Source organism: Hylobates moloch, unplaced genomic scaffold, assembly GCF_009828535.3.
Source record: "Hylobates moloch isolate HMO894 unplaced genomic scaffold, HMol_V3 SCAFFOLD_2, whole genome shotgun sequence".
NCBI lineage: Eukaryota > Metazoa > Chordata > Mammalia > Primates > Hylobatidae > Hylobates > Hylobates moloch.
The window spans coordinates 29,481,178-29,499,433 of record NW_026652277.1 but is presented as its reverse complement, the minus strand read 5'-3'; the positions used below and the strand labels follow the sequence as shown (position 1 = coordinate 29,499,433).

General features: G+C 35.5%; 1 protein-coding gene across 5 annotated transcripts in view; it reads right to left on the bottom strand.

Annotated features, from left to right (window-relative positions):
* Nucleotides 1–18,256, bottom strand: part of CENPE (centromere protein E) — a 92,590-nt gene that overhangs the window by 49,475 nt on the left and 24,859 nt on the right. For 3 of the 5 annotated variants that reach the window (XM_032175131.2, XM_032175208.2, XM_032175441.2), the window contains exons 17-24: nt 6,523–6,597; nt 6,181–6,300; nt 4,372–4,494; nt 4,123–4,288; nt 3,669–3,823; nt 2,053–2,367; nt 1,657–1,929; nt 1,343–1,501 (exon numbers count right to left, since the gene is read on the bottom strand). In XM_032175131.2, the coding sequence (XP_032031022.1) occupies nt 1,343–1,501; nt 1,657–1,929; nt 2,053–2,367; nt 3,669–3,823; nt 4,123–4,288; nt 4,372–4,494; nt 6,181–6,300; nt 6,523–6,597 (1,386 nt within the window). The remainder of the gene's footprint in view (nt 1–1,342; nt 1,502–1,656; nt 1,930–2,052; nt 2,368–3,668; nt 3,824–4,122; nt 4,289–4,371; nt 4,495–6,180; nt 6,301–6,522; nt 6,598–18,256) is intronic. The other 2 variants (XM_032175289.2, XM_032175359.2) reach the window with 2 other exon arrangements.

Genomic DNA, 18,256 nt, shown 5'->3' with positions numbered 1-18,256 from the left:
CGAAGACGTTCAACATCACTAATCATTAGGAAAATGCAACTCAAAACCACGATGAGATACTGCCTCACGTCCATTAGGATGGCTACTATCAAAAAACAAAACAAAACAAAACAGAAAACAGTGTGTTGGCAAAGGTGCATATAAACCAGAACACTTATGTCCTGTTGGTGGGAAGTAAAATGGTGCAGCTCTTATGGAAAACATTATGGTGCTTTCTCAAAAAATTAAAAATAGAATTACCATATAACCTAGCAATTCCAATTCTGGATATATATATATATATCCAAAATAATTGAAAGCAGGGTTTTGAAGAGATATTTGTTCACCCACATTCACAGGAGTATTATTCACAACAGCCAATAATGGGTAGAAGCAACCCAAGTGTCCATGAGGGATGCATAGATAAGCAAAATGTGGCATATACATATAATGGAAATTTACTCATAAAAAGGAAGAAAATTCTAACACATGCTACAACATGGATGAAGACATTATGCAAAATGAGATAGGTCAGTCACAAAAAGATAAATACTGCATGATTCCACTTATATGAGGTACTCAGAGTAGTCAAATTCATAAAGACAGAAAAGTAAAATGGTGGTAGCCAGGGTCTGTGGGGAAGGAAAACTGGGGAGCTGTTGCTCAATGGGTATAGTTTTGGTTTTGCAAGATGAAAAGAATTCTGGAAATTGGTTGTATCACAACGTGAATGAATTTTACACTAGTGAAATCTATACTTAAAATGGTTAAGGTGGTAAATTTTGTTATGTGTATTTTACTACCAATATAAAAAATATATACTACTATATACTATTCCAAGCTATATATTTACAAAAGATTATTTCACCAGTCTCCTATTGAAGAATAACTTAAAATTCTAGCAGTAAATACTCTGGATAAAATAATATGAACTATAATAAAAATGAGACATATTATTAAAAAATTACTGTTACCAATATATCTTAGAGGTGTTTTAGTAAAGTAGAAAAGAATACTGTTAATAAATGAAACCCTGGTATAACATTATAAGGCAATCCCCCCTGCAATGAACTGAACTTTAAACTCTAAGCAAGTTCAGTATAGAAAATCTGACATAAAATAAATATCAGCTATGCAAAATTTGGACCAATACATTTTTGGGCCCTTTCCCTTTCTAATTGATTATAAACTTATATTCTATCATAAGTTATTTCAAAAGCATTAGGGATAAGCTTGTAAAATTATTGTTAGTTATTACCATTGTGAGTAACAAATAAAATTGAGAATATTATGTGTTTAAGTATTTGAGGTTAAAGAGTATATATACAAGTATATGAAAACTTTGAAAATAAACACCCTTTACCTTTTGCTGAAATTCATCTTTAGTTTCTCCTGTATTTTCCTCCATATGCAAATTCCTGGAAACTTCCTCGGAAATTTTCAATTTTAGTGTATTAATTGTGTCTTGATGTTGTTTCAGAGACTCAAGAGCATTTCGTAATTGTTCTTGAGTATCTATGTTCTTTGTTAGAGAAATATAAAAACAATTTCCATTAGAATATGAAACAAAATTATTTTGTAGCTACTGCATAACGTAATCATAAATAATAAATGATGGCTTTTGCAATGTTTTTAAGAGTCTCCAATTTTTCAAAGTTTAATCAATCAAAACCTTACCATGTTTACAGTATCATGAATATCACTTTTGAGTTGGTCCCTCTCAATTTGCAAGCTTTCTTGGAGTTGTTTTAGGTCATCTTTTTCTTGAGTTAAAGTTTTTACTTCTTCTAAAGTTTGCTGCAGTTTCTCAGTAATCAGTGTTTTCTCCCTTTCTACAGTTTGCAGCGTAGAATCTCTATTTTCTAATTGTTCCTTCAGCTGTTCCATCTCATTTAGTCTTTCTTGAACCTCACGTGTTTTCTCCTGAAGTTCTTGGGTCTTGTAAGAAAGCTTTAAAAAAGAAAAAGTAAATGTCACACAGTAAAAGCAGAGCAGTCTGAGGCACACATATATACAGAAACCAAAACCCCAGAAGACTAAGGAGCATTTCTCAAAATAGCATCTTGTACCAACCTCGGTCTTCAAAGCACACAAACTTGAATCAAATTTTTGGGCTTCTTTAGAGAGATTAACTATTTCCTGATTCATTCTCTCATTCTCCTCAAGGACCATCTTATACTTTTGCTCAAAGTCCATATGAAGGGTTTTGAAATTTTGGAATTCTTGATCAGTGCTTTTATAATTCGACTGGGTAGTTGCTAGGTCATCTTTTGTTTTCCCAATTTCTTCAAGTAAACCTTGAACTCTACTCTCCTTATGAACTACTTCAGAAAACAATTTATCTTTTTCTGATGTTATTATATGGAGCTCTTCAGATTTGTCATGTATCTATGGAAAAGAAATAAAATTTAGGGATGTTAGCAACTTATGATTCACTGAAGCAATTTTTAGGAAAAAAGGCTTTCTCTGCAAAAAGGGAAGTTATTTACATTGAGCAAAAATTTGACTGTGGAAAGGCAATACAGTAGTACTCTTATTGTCACTTTTCTCTAACTCAGCTTGTTTAACTCTACCTTTGATGTTTTATTTTCTAATCTCTTTGTATTCTAGAAAGTAAGGCCTGCATGGAGAACAGTCAGTAAAGGCATATAATCAGATTGTCTTTATTTCCTTACCTATCATTCTAAAGTGTTTTCTAACTTTATCATGTGGCAGGCATTTCTCAGAATTTGATATTTTTTTCCCTAAAGGCTTTGAATGCCTCTCAGGTTTCCAAAAACTTAATCAATGAATAATTTAAGTAATGTTTAATCATTTAAAATTGTTATTTAAGAAGTATCTTAAGTATCAGGTATGGTCCATGAAAAAAATAAAAAGTATTACTTAAGTAATATTTAAATAATTACATAATTTAAATAACCCATATTTTGTATATTAACAGTTTAATCACTGGAAAGATAAGGGCAGAGGGAGATGAGAAAAGAAGAAGAGATGAAGGAGGGACAAAGTAAAGAGGAGCAATACAGCGTGTAGCTACAATCATGGGTTTAGGAGGCAGATTTATGTGGCTCAACTATTAGTTTGATAATGGGTTATTGGGACTAAAAAACTACCTACTTTTGAAGAGTTTATAAGATGAGTAAATGAAATAATGTTTTTGAAGTTCTTTAGCATGATGTCTGCCATATAGTAAGTACTCAAATTTTTGCCATTTTTCTTTTAGACAAGTAGAAAGAAAAACTGGGAGGCCATGGATTTACAGAAACATTCCCAGCCTGCAAGGTTTGCATTAACCTCTAAAACTTTATCAGTGCAACCTCTTTTCCCTCATTACTGTCTTTTATTCAAAATAATGATACTACTACTACCAAAAAAATGGTAAAGACTAAGGGTGGGCCGTAATATTGTATAAATGCAACATTTGAGGACTACAGAAATGGCTGCTACATGGATTATATTATTAAGTATACTGTTAAATACACCTTGAAAAAAATATATTTTTTAATCTAGTAGCATAAGAACAAATTAGAAGATGAACTATAGTCATTTCTATTTCTAACTAGTCAAAACATTTACAGTATCTCTCTTGCCTGCTAGTTTAAAATAAACTATACCAAAATATTTAAGGCACTATTATCGCAAAGGTTTTTATTTCAAAATAAGGGATAAGTGCTTATAAATGTGTTTACCTCTTTCCTCAGCCTTTCTACTTCAGAAGGTAAAGATTTCAATTCTGAAAGCAAAATGATTTCTTCGCGCAAAGCTTCATTTTCTTCAACTTCTTTATTTAGTTCTTTCTGAAGATCAGTAATCTTTCCTTCCAATTCCAAATTATAGAGCAAATCTAGAAAGTTTTGTTAAATTGAATAAAGATCCAATGTTGGCAAACAGGTAATTTAATTTTTAATAGTCCTTGAATTACCTTTTTCAGGATAAGGTAAAGTTTATTTGAAAAATAATCCCTTATGATTTGAAACTCATGGAAATCTTTATAAATATTAACACCAAATGAAACTAAAGCATAATATTGAGTTTTTAAAAAGAGTATAATGAATTTTTAATCATCAAAACATGCTTGTCAAATTGTTTAGGTACATTTCTAGAAGTTAGATTTGAAAAAAGATGTTTAAAATTACAAAATACCTTTTGGAACTTTGCCATCTATAAGGGAGGTGAGTTTTGTTATCTCATTAAAAGCAGATTGTAATTCTTTCTCCAGATCAACTTGCATTTTCTTTTTTGCCTCCAACTGGCTTTGATATAACTGAATATCATTTTCCATTTGCTTGTATGTACTTGCAAGTTCTTTCTATTGAGAAAAACATTGCAAATGCACAAAAATGCACTGATCATTACAACTACTTTATTATAAATATTACAAAAAATACTTACCATTTTCTCCTTCAGCTCCAGATTTTCACTTCTAAGAAAGGCTGATTCTCTCTTGGCATCAAGGGCTACAGTTTCAGCATCAAACAGAGTCTGTTTCATTTGTTTTGGGTCTTCAATGCTTTCCTAGACAGATGACAAAAGGGGTTCAGTGAAATCTAATTTTCACAGAGTTGGAAAATTCTTAAGAGAACATGTATGTAAATGTTAACTCTAGCTAACCAAAAAGTGTACAAATATGTTAGTTACCAAACATATAAAAAGAAATCATGTTTTCCTAATAAAAATAATTTTAAAAAATTCTGGTCATATTTTTCAAATTACATAAGCAATATATCAAATTATATAAGCAATGTATCATAATTTAGACCTGTTTTGTTTAAAGGTTAACACAACTGTTGTTTGGCGAGGCTGATGAAGTTTTCTATGTATTTTTATTTTGAGTTATTCTCTTCAACACATGATAGGTAAGTAGTTAACAGTTAAATTAAAGATATTAACCCACAAATTGAAAAGGAAAAAGACAAATGATCTAATAGAAAAATAGAGAAAAGATATGAACAAGAAATTTACAGATGAGAAAATGCAAATGAAAAATACATGAAAAAAACTACAACCTCATTTCTAAAGAGAAGTGGCATTTTAATATGACTTTAGCTTATATGAAATCAATGATATGTCCTTGGAAAAAAATTAATAAATTAATACACGAATGAACAAGGAAAAAGAAATAGTAATTTTTAAAAAGTGGGCAGTTCTGCTTGCCACGCTATGAACAGACACTCCAGAATATATAAAAGTGCCTTCCTATCCAGGGCCTCAGAATAGGATGATACGAAATGGTATGAACCCCTTTGAAAAGAATCATTTGTCACAAATAAAAGGCAACAAAAGAATAGAAGGTAACAAAAACTAAAAAACTCAACTGAAAACAGAAGAACAGAAACTAGTCTTTTAAAAGTTCCAGCTAGAAACTGTTACCATAAAAAAAAAAAAGTATTAAAAACTGGAACCAAACATATATACAAGTAATCAGGTATATTGAAAGCAAACTGAAGAGATTAAATGACATCATCATCAGATTCAGTGTTATTTAATGCCAAGATCTTATATCAACTAAAATCATCTAGAGCTATAAAATTATGAAAAAAATCCCAGTTTAGATATTTAAGATCTTGACTATATACTACTGCATGCATTTGTATAAAACTACTGAAAAAAATTCAGAATTTTAAAATTTTACTGAATTTTTTTCTTTTTTTTTTGGAGACAGAGTCTTGCTCTGTTGCCCAGGCTGGAGTGCAATGGTGTGATCTCGGCTTATTGCAGCCTCAACCTCCCAGGCTCAAGTAATCCTGCCACCTCAGTTACCCAAGTAGCTGGCAGTACATGCCAGGCTTATTTTTGTATATTTTGTAGAGACCAGATCTCACTATGTTGCCCAGGCTGGTCTTGAACTCCTGGGCTCAAGTGATCCTCCCACTTTGGCCTCCCAAAGTACTGGCATCACATGGATGAGCCACTGTGCCTGGCCTAAAACTTACTGATTTTTAATGGGAGCCTGTCCTTAACTTCCTTATATTTACTCAAAGGATGATATGATCAACTTTCTACAAATGTGACTTTATCTCTAAAATGGCAAATATACTAACAGTCCCTATCTCATAGGGTTATTGACAGATTTAATGAAATATATATAAATTTATTACAACAATACCCAGCACAAAGTAGGTCCAGTATAAGCATTTGCTAAGATGATGGTATGCTATATGTATCTATGTGATTACACAACAAAATAAGTCTGATTTTTACCAATGAGTATGACAAATCCATTTTTACATTTTCTAGCTTTTGCGAGTCTATGTATTCCTGTAGCTTCTTAATCTGGTCTTCCTTTTCTCTAAGCAGCTCTACTTTTGAACTGAGTTCATTCTAAAAGAATCAAAGGAGAGAGTAACAATTTAGAATCTGATTTGAAGTCTAAGGGATTAAAACAGAACTTATATATATTAGTTTAAATTCATAGTAAAATTCAAAGTCACTAATATTTTAAAAACATAATTCCCTTATTTCTGACATCATGTTCAGTTACATATGTTGCATGTTTTATAGTTCTAATTGCTTATCAATAGAAATACCAACATGAATGCTCACCTCAAGATCTTGATTATATACTTCTGCATGCTTAACTAAATTCTTTAAGTTCGAAATTTCATGAATTAGTTGCATCTGTAAGAGCATGTGAACAGGTAACAGAGCAAACCAATAGTTAATAAAGCAAAGCAAAGCAAAACAAACAAACAAACAAAAAAAAGGGCATTGGTTCACTGCTTCAGAATCACCCAACAGAAAGGACTGAGATCAATTGTTCAAGCTATCGCAACAAAGCACCTCATTATTTAAAAATACTAGAAATATTACCCAAAACATATCAAACAAATAAAAAAAACCCTCAGCATGACCCCACCAAGTAGCTATATCATCTGTTAATAAAGCTACAATAATGTCAATAGCAAATTAGTATGCACCACTTGGAGGAAAGACTAAAAAAGCGGTAATCAAACCTTGAAAAATACACATTTAGTAGATTTTTGTTTTCAGTCAGTTAAGTACAGAAATGTATTAATTCTAATAAAGTTTTTTTTTCTTCTCATAAACTATCCATCTGGCTCTACATTAGTGTACTTTGTAATAAGTTCTGATTTGGAATCTAGGTTTGGATTAGGGTTGTTTCATGCAGCGCCTTTACAATATTATTACTTTTCACAAATGTTACACAAGTATGGAATGATCAACTATGACCTTGATTTATTCCAGAGGAAATATTGCACTCCATTAAATTGTTCAACCATGTAAAATTATAAAGGTAGAAGTATTTTTATTGAGGTGTCCTTTCTACCAAAATATCTGTAGCATTAAATATCTGAGTACCAAAAAGTTTGTTGAAAACAAGTAAACCACACATAACCAAGATAAACATTTTCCCTTAGAATTATTTAATCTTCATAATCAGATCAGCACTTACAGAGTAAAAGCAAATTCTAATAGTATGTAAGGGGCTTGAAAATAGTATCTTATTTAAATATTTTCTGGATGTTTAACTCCTGACTAGTTTTAAATTTCAGATTAGTGCAAATGTTGCCATTACTATTTTAGGTCAGTGCTATCCAACAGAAACATAATGTCAGACACATATGCAATTTAAAATTTCCTAGTAGGCACATTAAACATAAAAAGGCAGAATTAACTTTGATAACATATTTATTCAACCTAATATATCAAAAATATTTCTTCCAAAATGTTTCTTCAGGTAACCTATCCAACATGTTTCTTTAGGTAATCTATCCAACATGTTTCTTTAGGTAATCAATATAAAAAAATGAACAATTTTACATTGTTTTTTATATACTTATGTCGATTCAGACTGGTCCCATTTCAAGTGCTTAATTGCCACATATGGTTAGTGGCTACCCCACTGTAGAACACAGTCTTAGACATTTGTACTGCTTTTAATTTAAATTGGCTCTTTCTTTTACCTTTTCTTCCCTATTTTTAACTTCTGTGAAAGAAAATCACATTTATCAATAGGGAAGAATCAAAAATCAATCTTAACTTTTAAAAATACTTAGAAGACATAGGGTGCATTCAGGGTATTATGGCCATAGATAATGAAAACATTTAAAGAATACTCATTTAGAAAAGAAAATTTTCCTACTTCTTATTTGAAATAGCACTTTATCTTAGGTACTGGTTCTTATACATAGAAAATAATTAGCTTTTGTAAAAATAAAAGTATAATCTCCCAATGGCATGTTTAAGATGCAGAGCATGAAGTGAAAGTATGTGCAAATGAAAAATGATTTAAACATATGATCTGATCTACAGTTAATCCATTGCTACCATTTAAATTGCAGATTTAAATGGTAATTGTCAGCAGGTGAAGTGAAATATTTAACTTACATCTCTAAGTAGTACAAATTATAAAATTAAATACACCAAGTTAAAATAGGTAGATGGTAAAGATTTTTCTCATTCTTCGAGTATGGTGATACTTGACATTTTCCATTCTCCCTCTAAAACATACTATTTAAGCATCTTATGTTACTACATTCCCACTAGAAAATTATCTACAACTTGGGTGATTTTTGACAAAAGCTTTAGGAAAACCAGGGAAATGACTCCATGTCCTAATGAGAGGTGACAGTGTGCTGGCAGTCCTCACGGCCCTTGCTTGCTCTCAGCACCTCCTCTGCCTGGGCTCCCACTTTGGCGGCACTTGAGGAGCCCTTCAGCCTGCCACTGCACTGTGGGAGCCCCTTTCTGGGCTGGCCAAGGCGGGAGCTGGCTCCCTCAGCTTGCAGGGAGGTGCGGAGGGAGAGGCGCGAGCAGGAACTGGGGCTGCGCACGGCGCTTGCGGGCCAGCTGGAGTTCCGGGTGGGCATGGGCTTGGCGGGCCCCTCACTCAGAGCAGCCGGCAGGCCCTGCTGGCCCCAGGCAATGAGGGGCTTAGCACCCGGGCCAGCGGCTGCAGAGGGTGTACTGGGTCCCCCAGCAGTGCCAGCCCACCGGTGCTGTGCTCGCTTTCTCACCGGCCGTGGCTGCCTTCCCACGGGGCAGGGCTCAGGACTGCAGCCCGCCATGCCTGAGCCTCCCACTCCCTCCATGGGCTCCCGGGCGGCCCGAGCCTCCCCAACGAGTGCCATCCCCTGCTCCACGGCGCCCAGTCCCATTGACCACCCAAGGGCTGAGGAGTGCGAGCGCACAGCACGGGACTGGCAGGCTGCTCCACCTGCAGCCCTGGTGCGGGATCCACTGGGTGAAGCCAGCTGGGCTCCTGAGTCTGGTGGAGATGTGGAGAACCTTTATGTCTAGCTCAGGGATTGTAAATACACCAATCAGCACCCTGTGTCTAGCTCAGGGTCTGTGAAAGCACCAATCGACACTCTGTATCTAGCTGCTCTGGTGGGGCCTTGGAGAACCTTTGTGTTGATACTCTGTATCTAACTGATCTGATGGGGACGTGGAGAACTTTTATGTCTAGCTCAGGGATGGTAAACGCACCAATCAGCACCCTGTCAGAACAGACCACTCGGCTCTACCAATCAGCAGGACGTGGGTGGGGCCAGATAAGAGAATAAAAGCAGGCCGCCCGAGCCAGCAGTGGCAACCCGCTCGGGTCCCCTTCCCCACTGTGGAAGCTTTGTTCTTTCACTCTTTGCAATAAATCTTGCTACTTGGGTCCACACTGCTTTTAAGAGCTGTAACACTCACCGCGAAGGTCTGCAGCTTCACTCCTGAAGCCAGCGAGACCACAAGCCCACCAAGAGGAACGAACAACTCCAGACGTGCCGCCTTAAGAGCTGTAACACTCACCGTGAAGGTCTGCAGCTTCACTCCTGAGCCAGCGAGACCACGAACCCACCAGAAGGAAGAAACTCCGAACACATCCCAACATTAGAAGGAACGAACAACCCCAGACGCGCCACCTTAAGAGCTGTAACACTCACCACGAGGGTCCGCGGCTTCATTCTTGAAGTCAGACCAAGAACCCACCAATTCCGGACACACTAAGGCCATAATTTGACTTTTATTCCCTTTTAGCTAAACCTTTTCCCAAAATGTAGGTTTTGGAACATATTTTGCTACATACACATAGACTTATATTTTTAGTTTAACATGGACTAGACACTGCAAAATTGTTTTTGAACAGGATGTTTTTATTACATGATCTTTTAAGTAACCTTAAAATTTGTGTCAAATTAAAAATAAAGGGCCTAGAGCAGTGGCTCACACCTGTAATCCTAGCACTTTGGGAGACTGAGGCGAGCAAATCACTTGAGCCCAGGAATGTGAGACTAGCCTGGCCAACATGGCAAGACCCCCGTCTCTATAAAGAAAAAATTTTTAAATTATGTATCTTTTAGATTAGAAAGCTGAGCGTTGTGTTTAAAAGAAAAAGAAATTTAAAAAGAAGGGAGTAGGATTCTTCCCCCTCAACTGTGGTTAAAATGGAAGAAAAACTGCAGTGTAATACATGTCATATATTCTGTGGCATTTTTGTAATCTTTCTCTGTGTTGACTCAATTCAATAAGCTTCAATTTTTCTTATTAATTAATATATTAATGATGTGAGAAAAATATTAGAGAAATTATTGCCACTTATCCCAAAAGTTAGTTTTATGTCATGTTATTATCACATATAAAAAACATACATAAATTAGACGAAATTTTAAAGTCAGAAGGGACCTTGGTGAGCACCTGGTCTCCTGGTGGAGAAATATAGGAAGCCCTGAGATTCAATGACTTGCCCAAGGCCTTGGCAACAATTCATAATAGGACTGGATCTGAGGTGAGTTTATAAGTGGCAAAAATGCGGCTTAAATATAGGCAATTTCACTCAAGAGACCATGTTCTTAATCATGACACTAGGCCAGTCCCTTCCATAAAACCTAGTTTTATTGATTAAAGTCCAATGGTTTTGTCATGCATGACATTTTGCACTTCATTTAATATGCATTTTAAAATAAGCTAAATGAAACCCTGTGGAGACCTTATAGACTTTTACCTCTTTGAATATAATACCTATGAAAGAAATAATTTTAATTTGTAGGTAGAATGGAAATAATAGTTTTGGCATAGAATTCTTTTTTCCTTTAAAAAAGAAAAGAGGTTGAGAAACTGAACAATGATATCGAGGAAAAAGGATCATGGCCTTTTGGGCTAGCCACACAGAAGTCTGAATAGTAGCTGCAAATTAATTCATCTTTTAACTACATAAAACACTGGGTCTTATTTTTTTTTGAAGGGGGAGTGTTCATGAATCACTTTGCAAGTCTGATAACGACTACAGATTCTTGTTCCAGAAAAATGAATATGCATTGAAAAATTCTGCAAAATAATTTCATATTATTTTGGCCTCTAGGTTAAGGACACTTTGCACTAATAACTCCCTTTAATCTTTTGGACAATTTCTGAGTCCCTAAAATCTGATGGTTTCTGGATTAAGTTCTCTTAACATGTAGCCTAATATTTTATACTTAGAAAATGAGTGATCTGTTTATATAAATTCCATTAAAACTATTTAGTATTACTTATACCAATTTTCACATAACTCTCTTAGATGGAGAAGGAAAAACAAAACGTACAAAATTAGCTTCTCCAGCTATTCTAATGTTTTAATTATTTAGAAACATACTTTCTAAAGAAAAAGAAATCCATTAATATGTAGCATCCATATATAAAATAGTCATCTAGATATTAAAATTCATACTGATCTCAGTAGGAAACAGCTATGCTCTAGGTAGCATTTATATATGCTCAATAAAATGTAATATACAAACTATAAGGAAACAATTTCAAGACAAATCCATCAAGAAGCAGATACACCAACCCTTTCCATAGATGCTTTTAATTTCTTTTTCTCTTGCATAAGCACCAGGGAAACAAATATGATTTAACTATTTTTAAAATATAAATGAAGAAAATATTTCTTAAATTTCCTAAATTGTATATACATATGAAAAATGGTTAGATCTTCAACATCTCAATCTTAGAAAAAAAAATCTTTAAGACAATACTTCCGAGTGATGTCAAGAAGATGACAGAATAGGAGGTCACCTGCTCACATCCCTGCAAAACAACAAGAATTCTGTACCTATTATAGACAAGTCTTTTTGTGGGAGCCTTTGGATTCAGGTAGGAGGTTGCAAAACCCCAGGAGAACTCAAGACCCAGAAGTGTTGTTTTTGAGAGTGCCTACCAACACCCAGGTGGGAGTCCTGCCAATTGTGCTCCCAGGTTCATATGCAGAAATGGTCCCATTCCTTGAAGGACTTAGCTACAGCCCTGTTTGGCGTAGAGTCTGCAAGCAAAACTATCTGTCAAGGGGTCCAGGAGGAATCACACACTCTAGGGTCTCGGCAGATGGGCTCTTTTGCCTGTCAACATTGGTCTTGGCAGTGGACCCAAAAGTTAGCCTGTAACTTGGCTCCTGCCCTCCTCAAGCTGTAGTCCTAGCTTAGTACTGCTTGCACAAGGACCCAGAAGGGAACATGCCCATCTGAGCCACCAGGACAGGCTTGCCGGCCTCTGTCCCATAGCAGATTCTGAAGGGGACATGTACTGGCTCCAGCCCTCCCCTGCTGCAGCCTCCCTGCTCCCACCCACACAGAGAACTGACAAGAGATGAACCTGTCTGAGCCACTGGGTCAGGCTTGCAGTCCCCCATCCCACAATAGATCCTGAAGGGGCCCTGTCTCAGCTTCAATGCCTCTTTGCTGCAGTCAGAAAGCTATCTCGACTGTGTTGGGAACTGCTGGGTGAAGCACTTGCCCCAGCCACCAGGACAGGCTTGATGCATCTTTCCCATAATAGGTCCTAAAGGGGTCTTGTCTTGACTGCAGCCCCTCTCTACTGCAGCCTGGCAGTTATCCTGCCTGTGTAGGACAGGCCTGCTGGCTTCCATCACACAGCAGTTCTGGAAAGAACCCTGAATGTCCCAGCTACAGAATGCAAGCAATCCTCCCTGCATAAGGAACTGCTGGGAGTCTTGACTGCTGGTGCCACCAGGTTAAGCTTACCAACATTGGTTCCATAGCACATTCTGAATTAACTCTGAAGCTTGGTTTCAGTTTCTCCTAGTGATAGTCTTAGAATGGTTTTACCCAGCCAAGGGTCCTACTGGGAGACAGGCATATCCAAGTCCCTGTGGCAGGTTTTGCAACCCTTGTCCATCAGCAGACTCTCAAATGGCCCTGGATCTTGATACTGACCCCTCTCATCTGTGGAATAAGAACAGCTCTGCCCACCTGGGGACCTATAGAGAAAGGTGTCCAGTAGTGCCTCTGCAGGATAACACGCTGACCTCAGTCATACTATGGATCTTGAAAAGACCTTATAAAGACGGTGAAGACTAAAACAAATAGCTAAATTCATCTTCAATGTGCAGACACTGCTGCATGACCACAAGCATCATGATCTGGGAAACATGATGTCACCAAATGCACAATGTAAGGTACTGGTGAGTGATCCTAAAGATGGAGATGTATAATCTGCCAAAGAATTCAAAATAGCTATTTTGAGTGAGCTCAGCAAACTTCAAGAAAACATAGGGGAAACAATCCAGAAATTTATCAAGGAGACTGAAATAATAAAAAAAACCAAACAGAAATCCTAGAGCAAGAAAATACAATGAACAAAATGAAAAATGCAACAAAGAACACCAATAGAAGAACTGATCATGCAGAAGAATTTGTGAGCTTGAGACAGGCTATTTGAAAATATAGAGTCAGGAGGCAAAAAAAAAAAAGGATGAAAAGGAATGAAGTTTATGGGACAACATCAAAAAGGCAAATATTTGGGTCACTGCAGTTCAAGTAGAGAAAGATAAAGGGACAGAAAGCTTATTTAAAGAGATAATAGCAGAAAATTCCCAAACCTGAAGAAAGCAATACATACCCACATATAGGAAGGTCAAAGGTTACCCGTCAGATTCAATCTAAATGACCCTGCCCTAAGATATATTATATTCAAACTCGAAAGTGAAAGACAAAGAGAAAATCCTAAAAGCAGCAAAGCAGCAAGAGTAAAGAGGCAAATAACATAGGAGGGAGTTCCATTATGGTTAGCAGCAGACTTCTAAGCAGAAATCTCACAGGCCAGGATCATTAAAGTCAGGAAACAACAGATGCTGGAGAGGATGTGGAGAAATAGGAACGCTTTTACACTGTTGGTGGGAGTGTAAATTAGTTCAACATTGTGGAAGACAGTGTGGCAATTCCTCAAGGATCTAGAACTAGAAATAACATTTGACTCAGCAAGCCCATTACTGAGTATATACCCAAAGGATTATAAATCATTCTACTATAAAGACACATGCACACGTATATTTATTGCAGCATTGTTTACAACAGCAAAGACTTGGAACCAACCCAAATGCCCATCAATGATAGACTGGATAAAGGAAATGTGGCACATATACATCATGGAATACTATGCAGCCATAAAAAAGGATGAGTTCATGTCCTTTGCAGGGACATGGATGAGGCTAGAAACCATCATTCTCAGCAAACTAACACAAGAACAGAAAACCAAACACCACACGTTCTCACTTATAAGTGGGAGGTGAACAATGAGAACACATGGACACAGGGAGGGGAACATCACACACTGGGGCCTGTCAGGGATTGGGGGGCTAGGGGAGGGATAGCATTAGGAGAAATACCTAATGTAGATGACAGGTTGATGGGTGCAGCAAACCACCATGGCACATGTATACCTATGTAACAAATCTGCATGTTATGCACATGTACCCAAGAACTTAAAGTATAATTAAGCAACAACAACAACAACAACAACAACAAAGAGGAATCTTACAGGCCAGGAGGGAGTGCAATGATATAGTAAAAGTACTGAAGGAAAACAGTTGTGACATCAAAAGTTAGAACATCATATATTCAGAAGGTGGGAGGAGATAAAGTGTGGAGTTTGTTTGTTTAGTAATCAGCGATAATCAGTTATCAGTTTAAAATAACCTGCCATAACTGTAAGACTTTTTCTTGTAAGCCTGATGGTAACCACGAAGGAAAAAAACCGTAATAAATACACTAAAAATAGAAAGGTATCAAAACATGCTCTCAGAGAAAATAATTTAACCAATAAGGAAGACAGTGAGATAAAAGGATCTAAAAAACAAATAAGAAAATAATTAGCAAAATGGAAGTAGTAATTTCCTACCTAACAATAGTTCCTACCTATCAATGTAAACGGACTGATTCTCCAATTACAAGACAGAGTGGTTGAATGGATTAAAAAATCCAAATATATGCTGCCTGAAAGAGATTAACTTCACCTGTAAGGATACAAATAGATGGAAAGGAAGGGGTGGAAAAAGATATTCCATGCAAACTGAAATTGTGAGAGAACAGGAGAAGCTATACTTACATCAGCTAAAATAGACTTTACATCAAAAACTGTGAAAAGAGACAAGGCCATTACATAATAATAAAGGGGTCAACTCAGCAAGAAGTTGTAACAATTGTAAATATATATGTACACTGAACATGGCAGAATATATATAAAGCAAATATTAACAATCTGAAGGAAGAGAGACTGCAACACAATAATAATAGAAGATTTTGAAACTACACTTTCAGCAATGGACAGATTATTCAGACAGAAAATCAACAAAGAAATAGCAGATTTAAACTGCAGTCTAGACCAAAGAGACCTAATAGATGTTTACAGAACATTCCATTCAACAGCTACAGAAAACACATTCTTATCAACTGCACATAGAACATTCTCTAAGACAGATCATATTAGGCCACAAAAACAGTCTTAAAAAATTTAAAATCAAAATTATATCAAGTATCTTTTCTGACCACAATGACATAAAACTAGAAATTACTAATAGCAGAAATTCTGGAAATATTACAAATACATAAAAATTAAACATGCTCTTGAACAACCACTGGGTTAATGAATTAAAAGAGTAATTTAAAAAAGTTAAGACAAATGAAAATGGAAACACAATATACCAAAATGTATAGGATGCAGCAAAAGCAGTTCTAAAAGAGAAGTTTATAGTAATAAACATCTACACCAAAAAAGAGGGAAGATCTCAAACTACCTAAACTATTACCTCGAAGAATTAGAAAAACAAGAACAAACTAAACCCCAAATTAGCAAATGGAAAGAATAAAGATCAGAGCAGAAATAAACAAAATAGGGACTTTTAAAAAATCCACAAAATAAAGTTTTTTTTTTTTTTTTTTAAAAGAAACAAAATCAATAAACCTTTAGCTAGACTAGGTAAAAAAGACAGCTGACTCAAACACATAAAATCAGAAATAAAAAAGGAGACGTTACAATTGATACCACAGAAATACAAAGAACGATTATAAGCCAATAAACTGAAAAACCTAGAAGGAATGAATTCCTGTACCACATTACCTACCAGGACTGAATTATGAATACATAGAAAACCTGAACAGGCCAGTAATGAGAAAGGAGACTTGAATCAGTAATAAAAAGTCTCCTATCAAAGAAAGGCCCAGGTCCTGATGGCATCACTGCTGAATTCTACCAATAGTTACAGAAGAACTAATACCAATTATTCTCAAAGTATTCCAAAAAATTGAAGAGGAAGGAATTTTTCCTAACTTATTCTATGAGGCCAGCATTACACTGATACCAAAAATAGACAAAAAAGGAAAACTACAGGCCAATATCCCTGAAGAACAGACAGAAAAACCCTGAACAATATACTATAAAACTGAATTTAACAGCACATTTAAAAGATAATTGACCATGACCAAGTGGGACTTCTCCCAGGAATACAAGAATGGTTCAACATAAACAAATCAATAAACATGACATACCACATTAACAAAACAATGAAAAAAGTCATACAATCACTTCAACAGATGCAGAAAAATCATGACAGAGTTCAATACCTCTTCATGATAAAAACTCTTAATTAGGTATAGAAGTGATATGCCTCAACACAATAAAGGCCACATACAACAAACCCACTGCTAACATAATACCAAATGGGGAAAAGCTGAAAGCCTTTTACTCTAAGATCTAGAACAGGATAAGGATGTCCCCTTTTGCCACTTTTATTCAACATAGTACAGGAAGTTCTAGCTAGAGCTATTAGGCAGAAGAGAAAAATAAAACATAATAGGAAAGGAGGAAGTTAAATTGTCTCTATTTGTAGATGATATGATCCTATATACAGAAAACCCTAAGGACTCCATCCAAAACTGTTACAACTAATAAAAAACCCAGTAAAGTTGCAGGATACAAAATCAACATAAAAAAAAGTAGTATCTCTATATGTTAATAGCAAACGATCTAAAAATGACACAAAGAAAACAATCTCATTTATTACCAAAAGAATACCTAGAAAGAAATGTAACCAAGGAGGTGTCAGATCTCTCAAATGAAAACTATAAAACATTAATGAAAGAATTTGAAGAAGACACAAATGGAAAGATACGCATGTTCATGGATTGGAAGAATATTGTTATAATGTCCATATTGCCCAAAGTGATCCACAGATGTAATGTGATATCTATCAAAACACCAATGACATTCTTCACAAAAGTAGATTAAAAACAATCCTCACATTCGTATGGAACCCCAAAACACCCTGTATAGCCAAAGCAATCTTGAGCAAAAAGAGCAAATCTGGAGGCATTATACCATCTGCCTCCAAAATATATTACAAAACTATAGTAACCAAAATAATATGCTACTGGCATAGAAACAGACAGCAGGCCAATAGAACAGAATGCAGAAATAAATCCATGCATATACAGTCAACTGATTTTTGACAAAAGTGCCAAGAATATACGTTGGGGAAAGGATAGTCTTTCTTCAATAGTGGTGCTGGGAAAACTGAATGAATATCTATATGTTGAAGAAAGAAACTAGATCTCCTGTCTCTTATCATATACAAGAATCAATTCAGAATGAGTTAAGGACTTAAATACTAAGACTTGAAACTATGAAACTGCTAAAAACAAGATAGTGGAAATGCTTCATAACATTGGTAAGGACAAGGAATTTTTGGATAAGACCTCAAAAGCACAACCAAAAAGACCAAAAATAAATAAATGGAATTACAACTAAAGGCAAAGGAAATCATCAATAAAGAGACAACCTACAGAATGGCAGAAATATTTGCAAACTATACATCTGACACATGGTTAATATCCAAAATATATAAGAAACTCAAACAACTCAATAGCAAAAAAAACCCCAAACAACCCAATTAAAATATAGGCAAAAGACCTGAACAGACATTTCTCAAAAGAAGACATATATACATGACCAACAGATACATGAAAAAAAATGTTCAATATTACTAATAATCAAGGAA